This window comes from Mytilus trossulus, chromosome 10, assembly GCF_036588685.1.
Source record: "Mytilus trossulus isolate FHL-02 chromosome 10, PNRI_Mtr1.1.1.hap1, whole genome shotgun sequence".
NCBI classification, from domain to species: Eukaryota; Metazoa; Mollusca; class Bivalvia; order Mytilida; family Mytilidae; genus Mytilus; species Mytilus trossulus.
Genome location: NC_086382.1, coordinates 6,778,821 through 6,803,880, shown reverse-complemented (window position 1 = coordinate 6,803,880; position 25,060 = coordinate 6,778,821). Strand labels below are relative to the sequence as shown.

The 25,060-nt window shown below is 30.8% G+C and overlaps 1 protein-coding gene across 2 annotated transcripts; it reads right to left on the bottom strand.

The window, feature by feature from the left end:
* Window positions 1-1,714: 1,714 nt before the first annotated feature.
* On the bottom strand, window positions 1,715-24,999 carry LOC134686785 (ADP-ribosylation factor-like protein 13B). 2 transcript variants are annotated; one of them, XM_063546550.1, is made up of 10 exons: window positions 24,456-24,999; window positions 21,314-21,384; window positions 19,246-19,495; window positions 18,309-18,414; window positions 17,579-17,781; window positions 17,054-17,174; window positions 11,969-12,719; window positions 7,466-7,633; window positions 7,082-7,117; window positions 1,715-6,241 (listed from the first exon to the last, which is right to left on the bottom strand). In XM_063546550.1, the coding sequence occupies exons 1-10, from the start codon at window positions 24,512-24,514 to the stop codon at window positions 6,120-6,122; spliced, it is 1,887 nt and encodes a 628-aa protein (XP_063402620.1). In that variant the 5' UTR covers window positions 24,515-24,999; the 3' UTR covers window positions 1,715-6,119. The 2 variants fall into 2 exon arrangements, with proteins under 2 accessions (XP_063402620.1, XP_063402621.1); XM_063546551.1 differs by lacking the exon at window positions 7,082-7,117 and having other exon boundaries at window positions 24,456-24,998.
* Between the last annotated feature and the right edge of the window lie 61 nt (window positions 25,000-25,060).

Below are 25,060 nucleotides of genomic sequence, written 5' to 3'. Positions count from 1 at the left end.
CCAACCTTCCTCTTATAGTCATAAACCTTGTGTTTAAATTTCATAGATTTCTATTTACTTATACTAACGCTATGGTGCGAAAACCAAGAAAAATGCTTATTTGGGTCCCTTTTTGGCCCCTAATTCCTAAACTATTGGGACCGAAACTCCCAAAATCAATACCAACCTTCCTTTTGTGGTCATAAACATTGTGTTTAAATTTCATTGATTTCTATTTACTTTAACTAAAGTAATTGTGCGAAAACCAAGAATAATGCTTATTTGGACCCTTTTTTGGCCCCTAATTCCTAAACTGTTGAAACCAAAACTCCCAAAATCAATCCCAACCTCTCTTTTGTGGTCGTAAACCTTGTGTCAAAATTTCATAGATTTCTATTAACTTAAACTAAAGTTATAGTGCGAAAACCAAGAAAATGCTTATTTGGGCCCTTTTTGGCCCCTAATTCCTAAAATATTGGGACCAAAACTCCCAAAATCAATACCAGCCTTCCTTTTATGGTCATAAACCTTGTGTTAAAATTTCATAGATTTCTATTCACTTTTACTAAAGTTAGAGTGCAAAAACTAAAAGTATTCGGACGACGACGACGACGACGACGACGACGACGCCAACGTGATAGCAATATACGACGAAAATTTTTTCAAAATTTGCGGTCGTATAAAGACAAACAGAAAAACAATAGTACACATGACACAACATAGAAAACTAAAGAATAAACAACATGAACCCCACCAAAAACTAGGGGTGATCTCAGGTGCTCCGGAAGGGTAAGCAGAGGAATTTAACATAGAAACTATAAGCAATCGGTCAACTATATTTAGTCTATTGAATGATTGTAAGATGTACATGTATTTATTTTTTGGTTTATATGACTTTGACCTGCTTTTCATGAATCATGTTAAGTTTATGTGATAGTTGTAGTAAAACTTTATATTTTGGACTATCAACATAATATCAATGATTAGTATAGAAGGTTAGACATTTCAGTGTGTGCACTCTTGTACTAAATATGCACTGATACATTGTTAAATATCCTCCTTTCAGAGCACCGTAGCTTATGGTGGTGCTCCAATTCAATGAAGGAGATACAGAGTATACATAAATACATACAACTGGAAAATACATTTGACATATACTATTGGTATCTAATCGGATTTGACCCAGAACTTGTCAATTATTGGTTATATCAATTATGCGAAAACAAAAGGGTCTCGAATGTTGTAAATTTTAAACAACTAATTCATCCTATATCAGATTATAGTTGAATTCTTTGGTTCATCTTTTTTTTATGTCATGCCGGCTAACAAATTGGACCTTGTTATTTTAATAGTATGTGTCAATTTTATTGGACTATTTTTTGTCTGTTCATCTTCACATTTTGTCATCACATTGTCAGTTATTTTTTCAATTATATTTTTTAATTTCCCAATTGTATCTGTTTTACTAACTTTTTTCGCAGTGTTGTTTTTTACACAGAGAACTATTTGTTTTTCGTTCATATTTCATATAAATAAGGTTGCTAGTTTTCTTTTTTGAATTGTTTTACAATGTCATTTCGGGGCCTTTTATAGCTGACTATGCGATATAGGCTTTACTTATTGTTGAAGGACGTACGGTGAGTTATTGTTGTTAATTTCTGTGTCATTTTGGTCTCTTGTGGCAATCATACCACATCTTCTTTTATATATATAGGTTAATGACAAGTAATATAAAGACAGTAAAACATGATTTATTTTCTGTATTGTACCTAAAATAAATCATGAATAAAGATATGAATAATACAGTTTAATATATTGTTGACACATGAGTTCTCATTTACATTATCTGTAACGTTTCCCTAAACAAGTTTCAAAAAAGTAAAAATCAGGTGGACAATTTTTTACATAATCTGTAACATTTCTTAAAAACATCTTTTCCAAAAAATCTGGTGGGTAATTTTCTTCATAAAAAAACAACCTACAAATTTTTATCTTAATCTTTGATAATAACAGTAGGTTAAAGCTTTTCTTGTAACAAATGTACAATGACCAAACCAAATTAGAAAGTTCACTTTTGAAAATGATTAAAGAAATCAATCACAACTTTTCTTCAATAGCATGTTCAACAAAATATTAGTGAGCTTGCTTTCCAAGTTTGTTGTGTAGTTTGATCATGCCTTCAAAATTAATTCAAATGTTAGAATGTGAAGAAAGAGAATTGTTGCACATTCTTTCCCACCCAAGTAACATCACACATATTTGCAAGTCACTCAGAGAAGATAAATATATATTTAGTTCAGAAACTGTAAATTTTTCATTTTTCGTGGGATAGCAATTTTAGTTAAATTCGTTTTGAAAGTTCAAGGAATGATATTTTCTAAATGCTCCAAGCCAGACAAAACCACAAAATCAAATATCCAAGAAAACACAATTTTCTTCTTTAATCCAAAAAAATTTTACACCTAAAAAAAAAAAACGAATTTAAAGTAGGTCATCTTTACATTGGGTCCTCATACTTATTTAAGTCTATTCTATTTATAAGAAAAGTTTATGGGAGATCTAGATATGAAAGAGTTTCAATCTCCAAGACTCTCCCTTTTTAAGCAACATATTTTCTTTTGAGTATTTCTTCATAAATAAACTGGTCATAAACGACACTTAAACCAATATCCAAATACAGCTTGCCATCCTACCCATACAAGTTAACTACTCTAGATTGGCCTGAACTAATTCAGGATAAAATAAAACAACATAAAAAATATTCAAATGAATAATAAATTTACATAGATAAGAAAAATGATATGTGTTAAAACATTCAGCTGTAGAAATAATGCGTTAAAATTAGATATAATTAGTATTTATTCATTTCATTGGTAAAAATTCCATTTTTTTCCCAATAAAATTACTAATAATTAAAACACAACATATAAACATTAAGTTAAAATAATTAAAACTGTCTACATTTAATAAAAGGTTTAAATATCATCAGATAAAATTAAATATGAAACTATGAGTAATATTCAATCAAATGAAAATAACACTTTATAAAATATGGTGCGTCCGAAGTACTTTTCTGGAACACTTAAAACCACTAAAAACCAAAATATTTAAAGCAATGGATGACAGAAATGATCCTTAAAACAATTGCAAAAGACCCCCTTAGGTCACCTTTGTCTCAGAAATTGGAACCTTAATTTATCCATAATTTCTATTTTCAAAGACAGAAAAGTCAAGAAAATGTATGTTATAAATATGTCAAAGCACTAAATACTGGAGATAAAATGGAATCTTATATATGATCAATCCTCATAAAACTTGTAAAAATGAATCAAGTGAAAACAATATCATATTGAAACCATTCCATGGGTATCCTACTTTAATCTTAAAATGAGTCTTGGTGATATAGCCTTTATGTATTGAAACAGTATTAAGAAAAACAATTAATCCATCTTACAGAGATATATACTCCTGGAATACCTGAGATTAGTAAAATCCTAAATAAAAAAATTTCATGATATTTCACAAGAAATTTTTACCCTTAAAATGTAAAACACAATAACAACAATAAAAATAAAACATTGAAATACAAAATTAATATTATCTGAAGTGCAGATTCTGTCAGGGTTAACTGTGCACACAACCCCCCTCCCCAACCCAACTGTTTAATGGGGGTGCAGGACCTTTATCAGGCCATGGAAAAATAAATGATGGTTTCCCCTAACCCGACCGGGTCATTCAATTACCGCCAGGTCATTTTATTTTTCTGTAAAAAAATAAATATTTTTTTTTATTATTTTTTTACAGAGACAACTAAAAGTGTTGAAAATATGCAAGATTATAGTTCCCCAATAGTAACAAAACATATAGATATAAAATTATGCATGGTTACACAAAAAAAAAAGAAAAAAAGAAACGCCTGCCTGCCAGGTCTATAAAATTTTCCCATGTTAGGGGAAACCAACAATTAATTTTCCATGGCCTCAGGAAGTCGGGATCAGTCGTTTTTAAGCATGGGATTTCGGGATTGATCCTTTCGGGACCCCGGGAATTCTTTTTTCGAAGGCCAGGATTTAAATTTCTTTAAATTCAGGACCTCAGGATTTTATGTTTGTAACCCCAGGATTTCAGGGATCAGGACCCCTCTGCCCTCTTTGATAATATTCAGCCTATTAGCTCTATCTAGTCCTTAAGCAATGACCTATGGAAGAAATACTTATGACAGAAAATAAGGATTTTTGGAATGATCACATTATTTGTTTTTATTTCAAATCATAAAAAAAATATAGTATAATATTGTAAACACTCTGTTTTAAAAGAAACAACCTGCAAACAGTGTTAATTTCACATTAGACCTCAACATTGTGATTTAAACAACCTTCATAGTTTTCAATCTATGGTATAATGACAACAGTGTATTAAACACATAAGCTTTGGGATAGAACAACTTGAAACTACTTTTCCCCAATTTACATTTCAATATCATAATAGAGCAACTTTTTCATATACAATTCAAGTATGTATGTGTATTATTTACATAAAGAGACAACCTTTTTTTTTTAAATTAACATAATACAAATTAAAGTAAAGAATTTCCTCTTTACTCATAAATAGTATAATGGAACAAACAACCTTTCCATTATTTAAGTCAAGTATTTACCTTTACTTATAAATATTATAATATACAATGTAAAGCTATGTAAATAATGAATTAGCACTGATTATAATTGCCATTTGGCTATCACATTTGGAAAAATGAAAAGGAGAGTATGAACAAGGGACATAACTCTTTATAATAAAATGAATATTGTAATGCTTCAAACAAACAAATTAAACTAATAAATGAATAGTTTAGAGTAAAAACCAGTACTTATAACTGAGTTGTTTTATCTAACCATTTCTACTGGTAAGTACATGCTTCTATGAAAGCTTTTAGGTCGAAGTCCAGAGTCCGAACAGTGTAATCTCAAGATCTCAAGATATTAACAAAGGACCCAAATCTTTTTAAAATTAATGGAACAAATCAACCAATTTAAATGAATTTAACTGGCATATATGTTTAAGGTGGAGGAATTATCATGACTCAATAACCAGTTTAACTTTGGTGGGAAAAAAAAGACATTTCCGAAAAAAGTTTGCAAAATTTGACCTTTCGAGCTACATGAAGCTGCATTTGAAACACTTCAACACAGACCATATGGGGTACATACAGAAATAAAAATAAATTATAATGTCATGCAAGTACAAACAATTCCTCTAAACAAATTAAATACATTTTACATTAGCACCAGTGAATTAAGTAAAATGGACGGAGCAAAACTTGATTTAAATTTACAACATTCTCAATTTTTCAATATGAAAAATACTACCATTACAGAAAACAACCTATTTTCATTGTATTATGAATGGGTGGATCTATTACAAAGTCAGCCAAAATAAAAAGCTCTACAGAAAATATTGTTTACTTTCAGCTCAACTCACACTCCAATTAGTTTTGGACTCTTTGTTGGAAATTTTGTCATCACTTGCACTTCATTTTTTTTTTTACATTTATGACAAAGTAATCCAGGTCACTTGTTAAGTTCATTTTTTTTAAAATCTGCATATGATATATTCTTTCACTTCAAAATAATATAATTTTTCATATTTCCTAATCATCATTTTCTCCCTTTATAAAGAAATGACCAGCTTTAAACATTTCCCCATTAGGTCATCAAAATAAACAATGATGACAATTACCTCCCCTTAGATAAGATTCTCAATTATAGATTGTTTTATACCATATCGACACAACAACTAAATCTCATTTTTAACTGACAATTTCTTTGTTTTTTTGAAAAGAAGTTTTCTGAGACCACATTTGAGCTCTAGATTAGGTGGGTTTTCTTTTATCAAAAAGTATTTTTACCATTTTTAATCTAAGGAAGACAACTCAAGCTACATCAAATTTGAACACTGATCTTTCCATAAAAAGATGTTTCGTTGATTTTTGTTATTGATATCCTTTATAAAGTCATGATTAAGACTTTTCTTTCAATACACACATCTTCATAAGTAAGACAGATATCATTGTACACCAATCCTTTACAATTTTCATAACTTTTCCTAACTAGTAAAGTATGCAATAAGTTTTTTCATTTTCATTACAACATAACGTCATCATCATCTTCAAAGTTCGGCCGTACTCCAATCCTTCTTGCAGGGGTATCTATAGTGTCTTCAAGGTCTTCTGCAAACCCCCAATTTTTTTGTACTGGTCCTTCGTCTGAAAAATTAATACCATAACTTTAAACATAAAATTTTGAATGTCTTTGTTATACAATGTATTCATCAATTGCTAAATGACTGATCTAAATTCCATGTAAGTTCTAACAACTGAAGATGACTCCAAAACATGATTATAACAACTGTTAGAGATCCATAAGTTGCAATTCTATGTCTAATCAGTCAATACGGTAGGTGGTACTAAGAATAGATGCATGTGTGAAGACAATCCAGTTAAAGTAAATAAATATGATTGACATTATTGCAGTCTTTTCTACACTTTCTTGTACATTTATACGTTTAAAAAACAAAATTGAGAAAGCAATTTTCAGCTTCAATCTCTTTGTGTGTTATTTCTGCTATATATTTGCTTTCTTAACGAATGAAATTCCATTTTCAGGGGACTAAAAATATTAAAAAGTTCTAATTGCAAAAATAAATTGAAAAAATATTTTGAAATGAAATTCATTCTTCTTAAATTATTATTCAAACTGTATTAAAAATTCTGATTTGGAAACTAGCACATCTGAAAATAATCTGTAATCTGTAAAATTGATAATCAAAATATTTGGTGGATAAGCAGCCTACCCAAAATCAGTTGACTAAAATTCCACATTAAAGAAATCAAGCAAATATTATCATCTATAGCACAACAACCTTAGTTATTAAATGTTAGAAAAATATTTCAAACTTTTCATTTTAGGTGCATATTTTTGATTTTAAGTCTTGTTTTCCCAAACTTTTAGTAGTGACATTTTTGCAGTCAAAAATTAAACAGTGTGAAAAAAGTGAAGCAAATTTATTGTACAATTAAGTGCAAAACCAACACAAACATACCAACCACGAGATAATTCAGTATATCTGATAAGTACGTCCACTGTTGATTAGATATAGAATTTTGATTTAAGATATTGAAAGTAACCATAAAAATAAGAGCTCCCCTTAAAATTTCGGCACCAAAAATATTCCAGTACAATTATTGCCTTCTTCATAGAAGCTTGTGTTAAAATAAAGGTTTTGATTTAAAATTAAAATAACTAAAAATTTTTACAATTTATCTGAAAACACCTCCAACCCCCTTATTGCCTTAAAAAGTGTCTTTCATACTAAATAAACTATATATTTAATGCATATCACTATGGCTTATATGTACACCTTTATTTGTGTAGAAAAAAATGGCTGAGCAGAAATTATGATAAAACTGAGCATCATCAGTTATACTTACCACTAGATAATACCTCCTTTTTAGGAGAACCCAAAGTCCATGTGAAATCTGTAATGCCAGTATTCCTGAGGGTGTCTCCCATTTCTATTTCTTCATCTGATGGTCCAGTTTTATTTTTCTTTAGATAGGCCTTTTTCTTCAATTTCCTGACTTCAGTTGGATTGGATTCTATCAAACAAAAACAAATTGAGAGAAAGAAGATACATAAAGAGTAAACAACCCATAAATGACCATTTTTTTTTCACCACAAAGATGTATAACTAAATATAATTAAATAAAATATTTTAAAACCTGCTTTTGTTCATTATCCACAAACATAAATTCTAAAATTATCAACACAGCCAGTTTGCAATACATAGTACATTTTAAAATGGTCAACAGCAAAACAACAATGGCTTCTTGCAAAGTGGAGAAAAGATACCCATGGGTACATAGTCTAATCAAAGCGCGAAAGCGCTGTAAAGGCAGTTAATTACAGGTTGTGTGTATTTCTAGTCCAGTTATATCATTATCTTCCATAGAACAGAGGTGGTTTGTAGAATTTAAGATTTAGAGTTCTTTTGTACCTTAGTTCACCTATACATGTATCTATAGTCTACTGTTTACAGTATATTTTCTGTGCCTCGCCATGAAATGCATTTTTAGCCATGGCCTTGTCAGTTTGCTTTAAATTTATGAGTTTGACTGTCCCTTTGGTGTCTTTCGTCCCTCTTCTTTAGACATATAAGAACTTTTCCTTTTCAATATAAATAGACTATTTTTAATATTGATTGTATACGCATATTCTATGACTCCCATAAAAAAATAGTTCACAAAGATTGACTAGTCTCTGTACTGTGTGTATAGCAAGAACATCAAGTAACATAATGGTAAATGTACATAGTAACATGTCAACTTTTTTGATGACCATACCTGCCAACTGTCAGTATTTGCAGAGTATTTCCTCCATCGAGCTCGAGGCTCCCAAATGGAAATTTTGTAAGAGCAATTTTGTCGACTATTTAAAGAAAACAATTAATTCAACAATGGCTATAAGCTTGTTAATGCAAGTAGAAGCCAAAAACCACATCAGAATATATTTGAAGGGAATCCATGACAATCGCCCCATTAGCAAATAGCCCCACTTTTTCACTAACTCGCCCCACTTTAAAAAAAAAACCTGCCCCAACCTGGATTACCAAATCGCCCCACTTGTGAACTGTGTTAAATCCCGTTAATATTACTCCTGCCAACTCGCCCCACCTAATAGAAAACGATAATATCTAGATAAATATATTATTAACCAGGAAGAATTTAGTAATGCCAACTCGCCCCACTTATGTAAAAAGATGTTATCCCATTGTATATAAGTTAAATTCTGTTAATATAACTCTTGCCAACTGGTCCCACCTAATGGAAATCGCTGAAATCTAGATAAATATATTATTAACCAGGATGAATTTAGTAATGCCAACTCGCCCCACGTATGGAAAAAGAAAAATTAAAATGATTTAACCAATTTCACATGTGGGGCGAGTTGGCAGGAGTAATATTAAACATGATTTAACCAATTTCACATGTGGGGTGATTTGATAAATCAGTTTGTGGTGTTTTTTTAAAAAGTGGGCAGATTAGCCAGTGGGGCGACTTGTCCTGCTTCCATTTGAAGGCCCCCTTGAAGGTTTTGTATGACTATATGAACCATCTTTCACGTAAAACCCCCATGTGCATTTTGAAAAGTTGGCAGATATGTTTCTTACTCCAGGCAAAATCTACCCGTATGAATGAAAAAGAAGTTTTCAATTAAGGCTCTGTGGCCATAACAGCTGTCTCATTAGCATTTTAACCACTTCCCATGTTTGCAATTAAAACAATAGAAGAAAATTATTCAACGCAAAAACAAAACTTACTTGTAAATATGAAATTCTCTTTACGGTATGAGTTTTTCTCCTTGTTTGAGATTGTACAGTACATGTAGTACCTGTAACTGCTTATACCTATATCTTATTCACTTTTGCTTGATAAACTCACTAAATATCATATACATTGTACCACATCTCCTTATTTTTATATGCATTCCAATAACATGAACAATTGTAATTCAATTCTATACACCAAAATGAACTGCACCACTTTCATTCACTAGTATGCATCTTTTGGCAAAATACAAGACTTTGTTCTTAGATGACACAATTAATATAATATATATTTATTGATAAAAAAATAAAATTTAGTATACAACTCTTTAACGGTATAAAAAAAAGCACAGCTGTGTCATAAATTGTGAAATTTGTGCTGAAAACATAGACATTGATGGTATTTGAGTAATTCCATATGTGAAGCTCGTCAGTTGGTGGTGGACAGTTATAGTTCCTTTCTGCAGGCTAGGATGAATGACTTTTCAGGAAAACCAATTTCACAAATCAAAACTTTCCTCTAGCAGGTCTAGATTTCTCCTACAATATTCATCCAGTTTAGTTCTTTTGTTTTAATTGGACACCGTCCTGATTTTTAATTTTGCAAACCATTCAGTCTCTTGCTTGCAAATGGTGCATGAAAATAGGATGGGTATGGCAGTAGACAAGTCTCTTTAAAGAGGGTTTGTGCCCTGAAAAAAAGTTTTATAACTTAAGTTTAATTGAAACTTGTGCAACACATATACCTAAATAACTATATAACATGGAAGAGAGCATCATTCGTGTCAATGTTTTGTTCCTGTTTACATTGTCATTGATATTTTTTCAGAAAGCCTGAGGCATAGCTCATGAATTCCTGTCATTAGACATTACATCCTAAATTAACATAATTACTGCTAGAATGATTATCAGTATGATAAACGTACACTATCATTGTACAGCCCAAGTCTTCAGTATATATAATTGTTGCATTCATTCACTCCTGTGTTCAGTCGTTCAAAAATTTCTAAACATCAACAAATGAACTTTAATAACATCAAGAAAACACTAGAAAAGATACGTACATACAACCCGTGTTTAAGTGTATTTGAAAGAGAAATAAATCTGGTTAAACGATGTAAAAAGGAGAAATATATCTGGTTAAACGATGTATAAAGGAGGAAAAATTGTAGATATTGCATTACGATGCGTTCTACCTAATAGCACGTGGATATGTTTACATATTTAGACTTGACCCAGTATGACCCGTACCTTGTATGTCACCGCCGTCGTTTAAACACTTGACTACAGTCGTGTATAAGCTAGACAATAAAAAGCTTAAGCCTGTACTATTTGTGTGAAGTAAATGTGTTTGTTCTGTACATTTAAATTGTTTTACCTGATAGCAAGAACGTATATCTATCCGTTTCCTTCTCAATTCACTTTGTCAAATTCTTCGAGCTTCTTCAAAACATACGTATTACTGCGCCCGAAAGTGAAAAAAATATGAGAAATCCTCGTAAAATAATGCTATTTTCAATTTTGTGGAATCCATTTTGTTATATTAATTATACAAAGATAAAAAAAAGTTACGATTAATTATGAATTTGCATATCATTATATGGAACGTTGATGGACTATTTTTTAAGTCGGTCATTTTGGCGGTAAATTATGTACACATACACACGTAGATTGGCTGGTACCCGATTGTAATGTTACACATCAAATATATCAAATAGCTAATACCCGGAACGTAGTACCGGGAACCAGGATAATACGTAGATAACATACATAACTAATACCGAAATTGAAAACGCTTTACGGTTTCTCGTTCATAAACCGAATTCCGCTTTGAATTATAGAAGATGCAATATTAATCATGTTCAGTCGACTTTTCATTGTTATATCAACGTCTGAACTAATTAAAGAATCTTTAGATGTCAGATAACACTTGAAATTGACCCGACCTCTTTCCACACGGAATATACAAATAATGATAGTTTGTAGTCAGGTTGACTGCTTATAATGCAAAATACACACTAATAACAAGTTCTATAAAACGAACAATACACACTGATCGTTTCTTTAGTCCCCAATGTAAATGAAAGAAACAAAAACCATATCATACCATAAAAAGAAGAGGAGAAATTCGAACATTTCCGGATCTATTTCTGGCCAAAAGACCCCCAGCATGGATTGCGTATGAAAAGATGAACCTCATGACTTAAAAGTCAGGCCTTAAAGCACTGCCTTTAAAAACAAATAGTGCAAGAGTTTTTATACTTGTCTTTGCTTACTTAAAATTGAGAACGAAGTTGACCTTTAGACAGTTTAGGTTATTCTCTAGTATCTTTGATACTTACAAATTAAAAGTATGTATTTAGTTATAATATATGTTCTAACAATGAAAGAATCGTGAACATGGAAACTATTATAAATGTTGCATACATACTTATGAATCAAATCGAAATTTGCATTTTTATTCTGTATAAAAATTTCATGGATTTTTTTTTCAACCACAAATCCATGATTGATTATTTTTCTACAAAAATAGTACATTTGAAGTACAAACAATTTTATGTAAAACCTTAAACTACAAATATGTTTTTCTTTTATTTATCAAATTTACCTTCGTTGTCAATACGGTAGGATAAAGAACTTGCAAAATCTGTGTTATTTTCAGCTGCTTCAATACTTCTAGGTGTTGGAAAATCATCAAAGGATTGGTGCATTCCTTTTGACTTCACCTTCTTTTTCTTCTTAATCTTATGTGACCTTGGGGTCGTATCTTCCTCCGTTTCGTTGTCATAAGATAAGGTTTTTCCTACCACAATATGTTTGCTAGAACTTGTGTCACTATGGAAACTATTTTGATTTTCAGTATAAGGGTTTAGTGTATTGACTTCAATCTTTGATACAGATTGAACAGAATGTTTTGAAGGTTGAAAACTTTCTCCCATGTCCTCATCTTCTTCCATTTTTTCCTGTAGAGCTTTCAATTTCTTTTTCTTGCGTTTTTTCTTTCCGGTTGTTTGGTCGTCTGGTGAAAATTTAGTACCTAATGGTTTCTGAAGGGGAGGTAACCGTGGCGTTGCACGGCGACTTTTCTTAGAGGTTATGTCAAGGTCACTATCCTGTTCAGAATCATAAGGTAGTTTGTTTTCACTACTAAGTGTGTTTAAATTTCCATTTTTCATGTGATTTTCATTACTACTTAGTCCATTACGTAGTCCTAAATATTTCAAAGATCGACTTGACCTTATTTCACCTTCAGATTCATCAAGGTCATTATTAACAGTGTTATTATCATTCGTATCTCGTCCTAACATCTTCAGCTCTAATTCCTTCTTCTTTCTTTTTTCTTCTTTCATTCTTTTTTCCTGAGAGGGAAATAAAAAAAAATCATCATAGCATTACTTTGATGTTTTATGTATTCATGGAATAAAATTAACAAACAAAAAAAGAACAATGATTTTTTTAACTTTCTGATGATGTTCTACCACACAATACAAAGATATACACTACTATATGTGGACCTGCCTCAGTGATGTATACCCCAACATATCCTTGCTATTATTCATTTTTTCAAATGTTTTTTTTTCTACTCAGGTGAATATATAAATTTACATAATGTTTTTCACCTTCAGGGTAAATAGATTTTATGAATTTTGTAAATAATCAATATATATATACAATGACATACATGGTGTAATAGTATTATGTTACATTTTTTAGACAGCAATACATCTTGGAATATGCAGGGATTTTACACAGGGTCCAATTTTCGTATAATTTTGCTGCCATAAACAAATTGAAGATTAAACACATGTGAAAAAAACCCATTAATACAGTTGAAAGTATTGTTACACGGTTGTGTGTACATGCCGATGTTAATTGTTGATATGAGGCCATGTTGTGTTTAATGATTGTCACTGTTAATTGTGGACATGTGGCTGGGTAGGAATGTAAATGTCACTGTTAAATATGGAGATGAGGCTGTGTATTTAGCATAAGTTAAATGACTTCCTTTGTCTATGAATTAGCACCCCTATTTGGAAAGATATTTTAACTTGTACAGTAAATCAAGGATATATGTATGTTAGGTATGTCCTTTATGTCCTTGACTAAACTTTTACATTATTTTCATCCCCAATAATCTCATTATTATAAAACATTCAGAATTTTAGAGTTCTGTAAATTCAGAAATTTATGTGTGCATTTCTTATTGCAAATCACAGCTATTACTGCTAAAAATGTGTAATCTATTACTATAAATGGATTGCAAATTCTTTTTAATTTTTTGAAAATCATTGCTGAAATTATTATTTCAAGTTTTTTTGCAAACCTGATACTGGTCCAAGGACACAGTTATCGTCCTTTGGTTTTCGTTGTCTACGAATATAGTCCCTAGTGTAAACAGCGATAACTTGCATGTTTTATTTGATACACTTTCTCAATGTATTTCTTGATATTAAATGCATGAAATATTAAGTAAGGGGATGTAATTACATGTTAAAAAAAAATTGGGTGCTGAATCTTTATGTTAAGTAGTGGTTTGGTCCAGTTCAAAAAGGTCAAATTTTATCACATCTGAAGCTGTCAAACTTAATTTTACACCCCCTTAACACAGAATTGTCATTATTTTGAGTTAGAGCTAGTAGAAGTTTCTATAATTTTGATATTATTTGTCTCACTGGTAGTACACTACACTGTAAAAATCTTTTTGAGAAAGAGCAGGTGCCATTTTTTTAATTTGAATTCATTGTCTTAAAGAATGCAGTCCGAAATAACTGTGTTCTCGGGCCTACTGTCGCATTTTCGCATAAATAAATTTTTTTATCAAAAGATAAAGAGAAAAAAAATCCTTCAAAAGAATACCAATTTCTGTGCATATGACAAATCTTTCATTGTAAACTCTCAAATCTAAATGTTTGGTAAAAAAAAATACAATACAAATATTATGGATTATTCTTAACCCAAAATAGGCATAATCAGTAAAGCTAGTCTGGTGTCATCTTTTGCTAGCAGTAGCTAATTTTAAAATTTAGAATATCATAAAAACAATGGTTCACACAAAAATTTAGGGAGTGTAGAAAGAACATGCGTCAAAGATAGACAACTCTTGTAAAATTCATGCAGAGGGAGGCATTTGCATTAGATCCAATTGGAAAAGAGATCTACATGTTTGTAGATTGTAAAAATCTAAATAAATCCTGATTCCTCTAGCTGTTTGTCTTAAAATATATATGAATAAATGCAGAGACTTGTCAATGATATTTTGTGGTCAGTATTGAATTATTCATTATTTGCTTTAAACATACAGAAAATGTAAATAAAACCACTTATGTTATAATTTCGAGGAAAAAATGTGTAAATTTGTCAAAGATTTTTGTGGTCAGAATTAAAACTATACACTTTCAACAGAAAATGTGAAATAAACCTATAATCGGTTTGGAAAAACCAAAACAATAAAATATACCTTTAACCACAAAAAAGATATTATAATCACGACATTCAACCATCATCCAATCATAATACATTTTATTACATGTATACAAACAAAGAGACTATAGAGTTAACAGCAATCTTGCATAATTAATATGTACTTTTATCAACAGTTCTTGATTTATTTGATTTTTTGTGTTTTAACGCCACTTTTAAGCACCTCATTTAGAGAGGCAGAGTGTCTGGAGAAAACCACTGACCATAGATAGGAAAACTGACAATTCTAGCCGATTAAGATTGGCATCACCAGGGGACTTCAAACTCACAACCTCAGTGTTGACTGGCTAGTGATTAACAGTAGTAACTGTTTAGACCACTCAGACACTGAAGCCCTTAAACAGTTTTTGATAAAAGTCCACAATATGCATGTAGCTCACCTACATGTTGTAATATCTTTTAGCCAACTTTAATATAATTTAACCTCCATGACCTGCATAAGTTTTGAGTTCAAAAACTTAACTTATTTTCCTATTTTAAAGAAAAAATTTATAACTTTCATGAGTGAGCCAAATAAATAAAATATTTAAGAATCATAAAAACAAAGAACACAACAGGATAAAAAAATCTAAGGTTACCTTTGCCATCAATGTCTTATAATGAAAGGAAATAATTAACATGCCCACTACATAGAGTGGGCAAAGGGGACTGCCCAGATTAACTGTGGACCATTTGAAACTACATAGAGTGGGCAAAGGGGACTGCCCATGGCCACATTAACTGTGAACCATTTGAATTAACAAAATAAACATTATAATTAAAGTGTTCATTCACTTACATATGCTATATAAAACAAGAATGTGTCCATATAGTACATGGATGCCCAACTTGCACTTTTATTTTTTATGTTCAGTAGACTGTGAAATTTGGGTAAAAACTCTAATTTGGCATTGAAATTCATATCATAGGGAACATGACTACTAAGTTTCAAGTTGAATGGACTTCAACTTCATCAAAAACTACCTTGACCAAAAACTCTAACATGAAGGGGGAAAGACGGACAAACAAACAGACCAAAATCATTATACCCCTAGGTTGGGCATTAAAATTAATCAAAGATACCAGACTAATTTTGTAGGTCAGACCCGCCTTTCATCTACAGCAGACTCATCAGTGATGTTTGAATTAATTAGTTAAAAGGATTAAAAAAAGAATTATGTTTAAGAGCATTGAGAACCCAAAATTCTGAAAGGCTACTTTCAAAGTTTCATCATTGGCAAAACAAAGTTTATTACAAGCTAAAAAATTGGAACTTTTTTCATTTAAATGAGAAATCTGTATCTATTCTTTTAGCAAACAGCTGGATTGTGCATCACTCTTTAGTTAACATGGTTACACAGCAGTTACCATGGTTACACAGCAAACTAAAATACTAACTTTCAAGGGAGATTATCTGCAACAAAAATATTCAAGATAATCAGATCAACTGGTGACAGGTAATGTCGACAAATGAAATGGAAAACAATTTTCACATGTTGAAGAAAATCCCCCTTGTCTGCAAATATTTAGTAGTAAAAACAACATTCAAAACAAAAAGGCTCACTACAAAACCAATATATATTTGTACATATAAACAGAATATAAATGATAAAATACAAAATGAAACACTTTAAGATTTTGAGTCTTTTCACAGATTTCTTATCATTCTAATGTTAGTTCATTTGAACGAAGACTGAAAGTACAGACTTCTTACATAAATCAGTAATAATTACATTTGTGTACACAATGTACCCATAAACAAATGAAATCTAAGATATTTCCCCAAAGCATTACATAAAGAGTAAATAAATAAGCAGTATGATTGTCATAGGCAAAGACATGAAGGATTTTTAAACACTTTTTCCAAAGTATTTTTCATACAGTTAAATTATAATTTTCTTCGCTTCATCCCCCAATTTTAGTCCTTCAAAAACTGAATATCAAGTTATGTACAAAACAACATATATTTTCAAAAATTCAGAAATTTTGTATTCTCTATCAAATTAAATATAAAATAAGGAGACGTGGTATGAACTATCTATCAAAGAATTTAATGATTAACTTGTAAGCAACTATAGCAACTACTTGATTTAAGCTTCAAAAAATGCAAATATAACGGCAAATAACTACAAGCACTGAATTCCTGACTTGTGACTAGCAACTACTGATTGTGGCAAATATAATGTTATTGGGAATTTTTATATCCTAAAAAAAAATTAAACTAAATTAGTACCTTTTCATTCAGGCTATTAACATCAACACGTTTAAATGGATCACCGTCTAATTGGTCTTCGTCGTCACTCACAGGTTTTTCTATTCCTAGTCTCTTCCTTTCTTCCTCTTCTTTTTTCTCTCTATCAAAGATAAATTAACAAGAACATTTTTCAACACATTCTTAAATCAGAAAATATGTCATTGTTAATGTTGTGAAAAAAAGTTCCCCAATATTTTCTTTAAAAACTGATCACCCGAGTTATTTTCAATGGACAATGTTTATTGTATTGTACTATATATGTAATCTGTTAATTTAGAAACAATTGTGATTTTTTAAATTTTTGTGAAAAAATGTACAAAAATAGGTATAGCAAAAATCAAACCTTGAATTTATTTTTGATTGCATTATTTTGTATGTAGCATTACCTGAAATCACAACAACCAATCACAAAAAATCGTGTTTGTTCTACAATCGTAATAAATGAATAATAAGTGTGTGCAAGATTTCAGAATTTACAATATTCTGTTTTTGGTTTCACTGTACCTTTCTTCTCTTATCTTGCGTACTCTTTCCTTCTTTTCCGCTAGTTCCTTCCGTTTCTTTGCAGCCTCGACCTCCATATCATTTTCTACACGAGGTTGGTAAACACGCCAGTTATGCTCTAATGTGGCACACATCCATTTCAGTCCAACTTTTATATTATTATCCATCTTTTTACCAGTACCTTTAAGTGCTGAGCAGGTTTCCTAATTAAAGCAGAAAATATCTTATACAGGTCACAGAAAAGTGTTTTACTTAATTATGTCAAGTTATTTGAGGAGCAGAAAGACTTTTTACAGGATGTCAGGATTTAGCCTTAATGTTTTCAGTAAATCAGAATCAGGACTCCGAAATTAATGATTATCTTTCGGAATGTTTTTCTTTTTCAGAAATCAGAATGACATCCACCTCCTTCTCACCTCTGACTGTAGAAGGAGGCAATGTGTTCTGTGCTTTTTGTTTGGTTTCAGGTTTAAGTTTTGGTCGAGGCAATTTATAATGAAGTTAGCAAAATTTTAAATACAATGATACGTTAATTATAACAACTTCTTGAGCCCAAAAAATAATTCCCCTTTTTATGTACATTGAATTATGAGAAGACTCAAGTACATATATGATATTACTGGTATTATAAATGATTTATATTACCCCTATATACTAGTTATATATTTTTACAACCAAATATCACATCATTTATACTGCTCAAGAATAAGTCAGTCTGTCATATACTCACAATTCTACAAGGACATTTATTAGCATTTACTAAATCTTCTAAACCAAGTTGGTCACATATATCAACTTCATCCATGGCATTTTGGTGGTCTTGCTTATTGGCAAGTCTACAAATATACATTGTCATGTGATAAAGAATATACATTGTCATGTGATAAAAAATTTACATTGTCATGTGATAAAGAATATACACTGTCTTGTGTTATTCAAATGTTTTGTATTTTCAAAAATCACCAAAAGTCAACAGCAAAATTGAATGAATCAAACAATTTAAGCATAGTATTTCACTTCAAGATCACTCTAGCTGGTGTTGATTGAAATAAGGTGATTTATAGTGATCACACTCTGACTTACATGTATGACCCTGTAGTGTGTTATCTAATAAATATGCAGAGAATATGTGGTATGTATACTTTAAGAGCACAATACTTTATATGAGATAAACTAGGTCATTGTACACATGTTGTAGGTGTATTTTTATAAAAAAAAAAAACATCCCTAGATTCTCAATCCTCCCCTGCCCTAATCCAAATGTTTTCCGAACAACGAAAAATCTGATTTTTGCTATTTTTCTTCTATTTTGTATGAATCTATTTAAAAACAACCAAAAATAAAATAACAGCTGTTTCTAAGACTTAGTTGACTTCAGAATTTTTTAATACATGTAGCTGTCATTCAAAAGTCTGCTTGGTTGCTACATCATTGCCAAATTCACAATACATCAGTGAGATGTTTAAAATGTTTAACTAGCCATAAAACCAGGCTTAATCTAACATTTTTTACATAAAAAAGTCAGGAATGTGTGAGTTGATGTCCATTCAGTTGATGTGTTTGAAGTTTTGATTTGGCCATATTTGATTAGGGATTTTTGGTGTTAAATTTTCCTTGGATGACCGTATTTTTGTGATTTTACTTTTCCCATCAATAAGTTAACTTACAGTAGTATGGGTTTTCCTGCTACTTTTTCGTCCTCCAGCAATCCTTTCAAGACAACTTTCGCCTCTTCTAATCTCTCTGGCGTAGAAGAATCCACAACGAAAATAACTCCGTAAACTTCTACAAAATATTCCTTCCATATCCTTCTGATGTTTTTGCCACCACCCAGATCAAATATTTTGATTTCATAATGGTCCAAAGTCAAACTTTCACTTGTAAATCCAACTGTTGGTGCTGTGTCATGATGGGTCTCTGAAAAAAAGGCCTAGTTTTAGACTCTCATTTGTAACCTTCAATGTTTGATTTTGAAATGTCCAATTCCAGATTTGTAAGCTTAAAATTTATTGGATCATATGTAATTGGCATCTAAAAGAAGTTATAAACACTTAAATATACTGTGGATTCATTTATTTTCATGGGTACCAATTTTCGTGGATAGAGTATAACTTGCATATTCGTGGAGATTTAAATTCATGGTTTTGACAAAGTTCACATGCATTCTTTTAGAAAATTTGCATTTTGTTGTATATCTAAATTTGTTGTTTTGCTGTACCCCAGAAATCCACGAAAATATGTATACAATGAATATAAATAAATCCACAGTACATGAAAAAACAAGCATGCATGTCATCTCATGCTTTTATTGTTGGACAGGTAAAAATAAGGCACCAAGAAAATTTGGTCTCATTTTATTTATACTTTCTCTAATTTCAATTCTGGCGTAATATGTACTTTGGTACATGTATGTAGCTATAGAGAAGACAATTTATTTGGTGTCAAACTACTGTGAGTTCATCATTATTTGTTGGATACAAATTGTCATGGGTTTTGTGGGTACAAGTGAACCACAAATTAAATTGTTAAACTAATCACAATTTTTTTTGTATTGTATGCAGAGTATGCAAAAGTATGAAATCAAATATTTACAATGTCAAATACTCAACAAATGTTCTATATGTTCTAGTTTTTCTCATTCCATGAAAATTAATACCCATGAAAATAAACAAATCCACAGTATGCTTTTAATTTTATCACAGTTGAAATGGTTTTAAATGGGTTAAAATGGTTATAAATGTAGCTGCAAATAAACATGTCATAAATGTTATAAAACATACAAAGAAGAAATGTTTACTTTTATTAAATGATTCAATGCAAATATTTACTTTCATCATTTTAATTTTTACATACAAACAATTTAATAGAACTGCTGATAGTTTGTATTCTAAGTACACATGTATAACAAAAGGGAAGTGAAAATCAATCTTATCTCTCAAACAAAATCAATAAGTTCAAAAAACATGAAAAAGGGGAGGGGTATGTCATGTGTGTACAATGAACATGAAAGAATATGAGAAAAACATTTCTTGATTTAATAAAGTACAGCTATTCCAACATTCCAAGGAACAAAATGAAACAAGTCCAATTTCTAGCATTTCTAACAATTTGACACAACACAAAGCAAAGTATGTGTCTTTCAGTACAAGAACACTGAAACATTGTGAAAGAAAAAAATCTGACTAACCATGCTATTAAACAGCAAGGATTTGTATACAAATCCTTGCTAACAGATTCTTTAAGATTGTTAATATTTTTCAAATAATTATACTCATGATAAAAGTCACAAGAGATGTCAGTCCATCTACAATGTATTATCTTATACATATGTATCATATAACACAGTTTGTAAACTTTCAACACGAAATTTAGAAGTGACTGTATAATCCTGAATTTTAGACTTGTGTTTAAACCTTATTTTTATTTAGTTTTTGGTATTTCTATTTACAATGTATAATAGTTTCAACATGAATGATCATGAATGCAAAGTAGATATTTTTGTGCACACATCTAAACCATGTAAATGCTATCAAAAAGAGAATAAATTACTAGCAACAAATTAAAACAAGCTTTGAATATTGTAAGCCAAATGTTTACTGACTATTTACACATATACATCATGTACATGTAACATGTTTATGATGTAAATGTGTACTTTCATAAGGTCAGTTTCTATCCAATGCAGCTCAAATCAAGTTATGTCATGTATGTAGCACATGTTAAATATATACTAACCTCCAAGTAAAGCTTTCGTGGCAGTAGTTTTCCCAGCATTGTCCAGACCCAAGATAGCTAATGTTACCTCCCTGGAAAACAGAAAGTTAATCATTAATTAAACCAGATGCTCCGCAGGGCGTAGCTTTATACGACCGCAGAGGTTGAACCCTGAACAGTTGGGGCAAGTATGGACACAACATTCAAGCTGGATTCCGCTCTAAATTTGGATTGTGATTAAATAGTTGACACAGCATAGGTTTCTATCACAGAATGAATGTATTCAAATGAACTTAAAATTTTTGTTTTCTCTTAGAGCAATTCACTATGCTGTTGAATATAAATCCTCTCAAAAAAATGTTTGAAGAAATTTTCTTTTTATTTATGAAATTTCAAATGAGAAAAATTGAACCCAATTTTTTAATCACATCCCCCTTTCCCTTATTCCAAAACTAATTTCAATTAAAATATTCTAATGGAGTTTGCAACAATTACTACTCATTTAAATACATCATAAAATATTAAGATGTAAAAAAACTGCTTGTTATCACTGAATGGTAAAGATAATTTAAATTTATCAGTTGGTAGTAAAAAGTGAATATACATTGTATATTGTATATAACAAAGATTTAAATTGATTCTGGACAAAGAAAGATAACTCCAATAAAAAAAAATCTTGCAGATATTTCTTGCTTACTTTACTGGACAAAGAAAGATAACTCTTAATTAAAAAAAAATTGCTATTTCACAATATTGTGAAATTAGATATTTCTTGCCATTGCACAATACTGTGCAATTGAAAAGACTTGCTATTGCACAATACTTAATATAATAATTTTAGATCCTGATTTGGACCAACTTGAAAACTGGGCCCATAATCAAAAATCTAAGTACATGTTTAGATTCAGCATATCAAAGAGGCCCAAGAATTTGATTTTTGTTAAAATCAAACTTAATTTAATTTTGGACCCTTTGCACTTTAATTTAGACCAATTTTAAAACTGGACCAAAAATTAAGAATCTACATACACAGTTTGATTTGGCATATCAAAGAACTCCAATTATTCAATTTTTGATGAAATCAAACAATGTTTAATTTTGGACCTCGATTTGGGCCAACTTGAAAACTGGGCCAATAATAAAAAATCTAAGTACATTTTTAGATTCAGCATATCAAAGAACCCCAAGGTTTCAATTTTTGTTAAAATCAAACTAAGTTTAATTTTGGACCCTTTGGACCTTAATGTAGACCAATTTGAAAACGGGACCAAAAGTTAAGAATCTACATACACAGTTAGATTCGGCATATTAAAGAACCCCAATTATTCAATTTTGATGAAATCAAAACAAAGTTTAATTTTGGACCCTTTGGGCCCCTTTTTCCTTAACTGTTGGGACCAAAACTCCCAAAATCAATACCAACCTTCCTTTTGTAGTCATAAACCTTGTGTTTAAATTTCATAGATTTCTATTTACTTATACTAACGCTATGGTGCGAAAACCAAGAAAAATGCTTATTTGGGTCCCTTTTTGGCCCCTAATTCCTAAACTGTTGGGAAAGAAACTCCCAAAATCAATATCAACCTTCCTTTTGTGGTCATAAACATTGTGTTTAAATTTCATTGATTTCTATTTACTTTAACTAAAGTTATTGTGCGAAAACCAAGAATAATGCTTATTTGGACCCTTTTTTGGCCCCTAATTCCTAAACTGTTGAAACCAAAACTCCCAAAATCAATCCCAACCTTTCTTTTGTGGTCATAAACCTTGTGTCAAAATTTCATAGATTTCTATTAACTTAAACTTAAGTTATAGTGCGAAAACCAAGAAAATGCTTATTTGGGCCCTTTTTGGCCCTTAATTCCTAAAATATTTGGACCAAAACTCCCAAAATCAATACCAGCCTTCCTTTAATGGTCATAAACCTTGTGTTAAAATTTCATAGATTTCTATTCACTTTTACTAAAGTTAGAGTGCGAAAACTAGAAGTATTCGGACGACGACGACGACAACGACGACGACGCCAACGTGATAGCAATATACGACGAAATTTTTTTCAAAATTTGCGGTCGTATAAAAACCCTTTAAACATGTAAAATTAAAAATTAAGCAATTACAAATGTACATTGTACATAAATAGTATAGTTTACTTATTCAAATGCATAACCCCATTATTCAAGTACAGTTCATTTTAATTAAGAGTATTTCTAGATGTGTTATATTTCCAAGATTTGTGTGTCCTTTTGGATGCCGTAGCCTCAGTTACATAAATGAATACCCAGCAAATAAAATATACAGTTTGATTATCCTATTTTCCTTGACAATGTAAATGACATCAATAAGCTAATGATGTACAAGTACAATATAGTGCGAGATGGAAAACTATAAATACATGTACTGACAGAAATATCCTTATCCTGATTCGTCAGAGGTCTCAAATAATTATTGTTACCATTATTTTTGGAAAAAAATTAAATGTGATTCGTCATAATCAGTCGATACTTTTATCGTATAAAAGAAAGTATACATATATAATTTTTGTCGTCCTACAACAAAAATTATACCATTAACATCATTTGGGAAGAACTTTTTCTGTTATTCGTCATTACAGTGCCCCAATTAAGACCCTCATGAAAACTATGTGTAATTCTAAATCGTCCTAAATGGAAGTCTAGTCTATTACTTAAAAGTCAAACCGATGACAGAAACATTTATATCCGGACGCCTATATTTTCGTTTTTCTTCCAAAATAATCCAAGCAAAAGGAAGGTTGATAAATGCGACTATGCATGGTACATATAGGACACAAACATTACAAAGGCATGATGATAAATTTATTGTAAAGGAAAATAAGCAACACACAAAATGGGGTCTTCTCGTTAATAATATAAAATACATTTGTACACATTGTCACATGCACCTGTACATCATACACCTTATTGCTATTAGCCTACTCGGTCACTTGACCTTTTGACGCATACAACAATCTCTTTTCCATTGTGGCGTCAGATATTTTGTTTTATGACGTCAAAATTTTACGGGAACCTGTGTGATATTCAGTAATGGTGGACAAATAGCGATAAGGTGTATTACAAGTACCATGTGTACCTTAAATTGTCATGTCAGAAGGTTTTTTTAGTAGGCCTACCATTAAAATACTCACCTTCTTGGCTGGGTTTTTCTTTTGAGACATGAAAAACATTTCCCCATCAGGCTGATCATTTATTGTAAGTTCAAGGAAGAAAATACAAATATTTCTGTGCAAAACTTGTTAGAACTTGATGATTAAATCCAGGTATTAATTAAAGATAATGTAGTTAATTTGATTTAATTAATCTGCTACAAAGATTGGTAGGATTAATTAGGACAGCATGTAAATATCTCGGAAATCGTATTGTTATAAAATAAATGTTTTCTGTACACAAAATATTAGAAGTCTACATGTACGTTTAATTTGATCTCATGAAAAATAAAACCATACACTCTTCACCTCGTTACAGACTAAAAATAAATGAAATTGAATATATCCCGTCCTTTAAAATGTCCATTCCCATATTCTTCACAAGAAAATGTTGAGATAATTGAATTCACATGCTGAAATTAGGAAAAATCTAACACATTCTTAAAATTTCCCTTCCCATTGTAAAAGTGTCCGCCATGATGACAACAATCCGGTTGTTTACGTGAGTTGGCGCATCACTAAGAAACATGGAAACGCGCCTTATTTCTAACAGGTGCGCGGAATGGAAATATTTTCAGTCATGATTA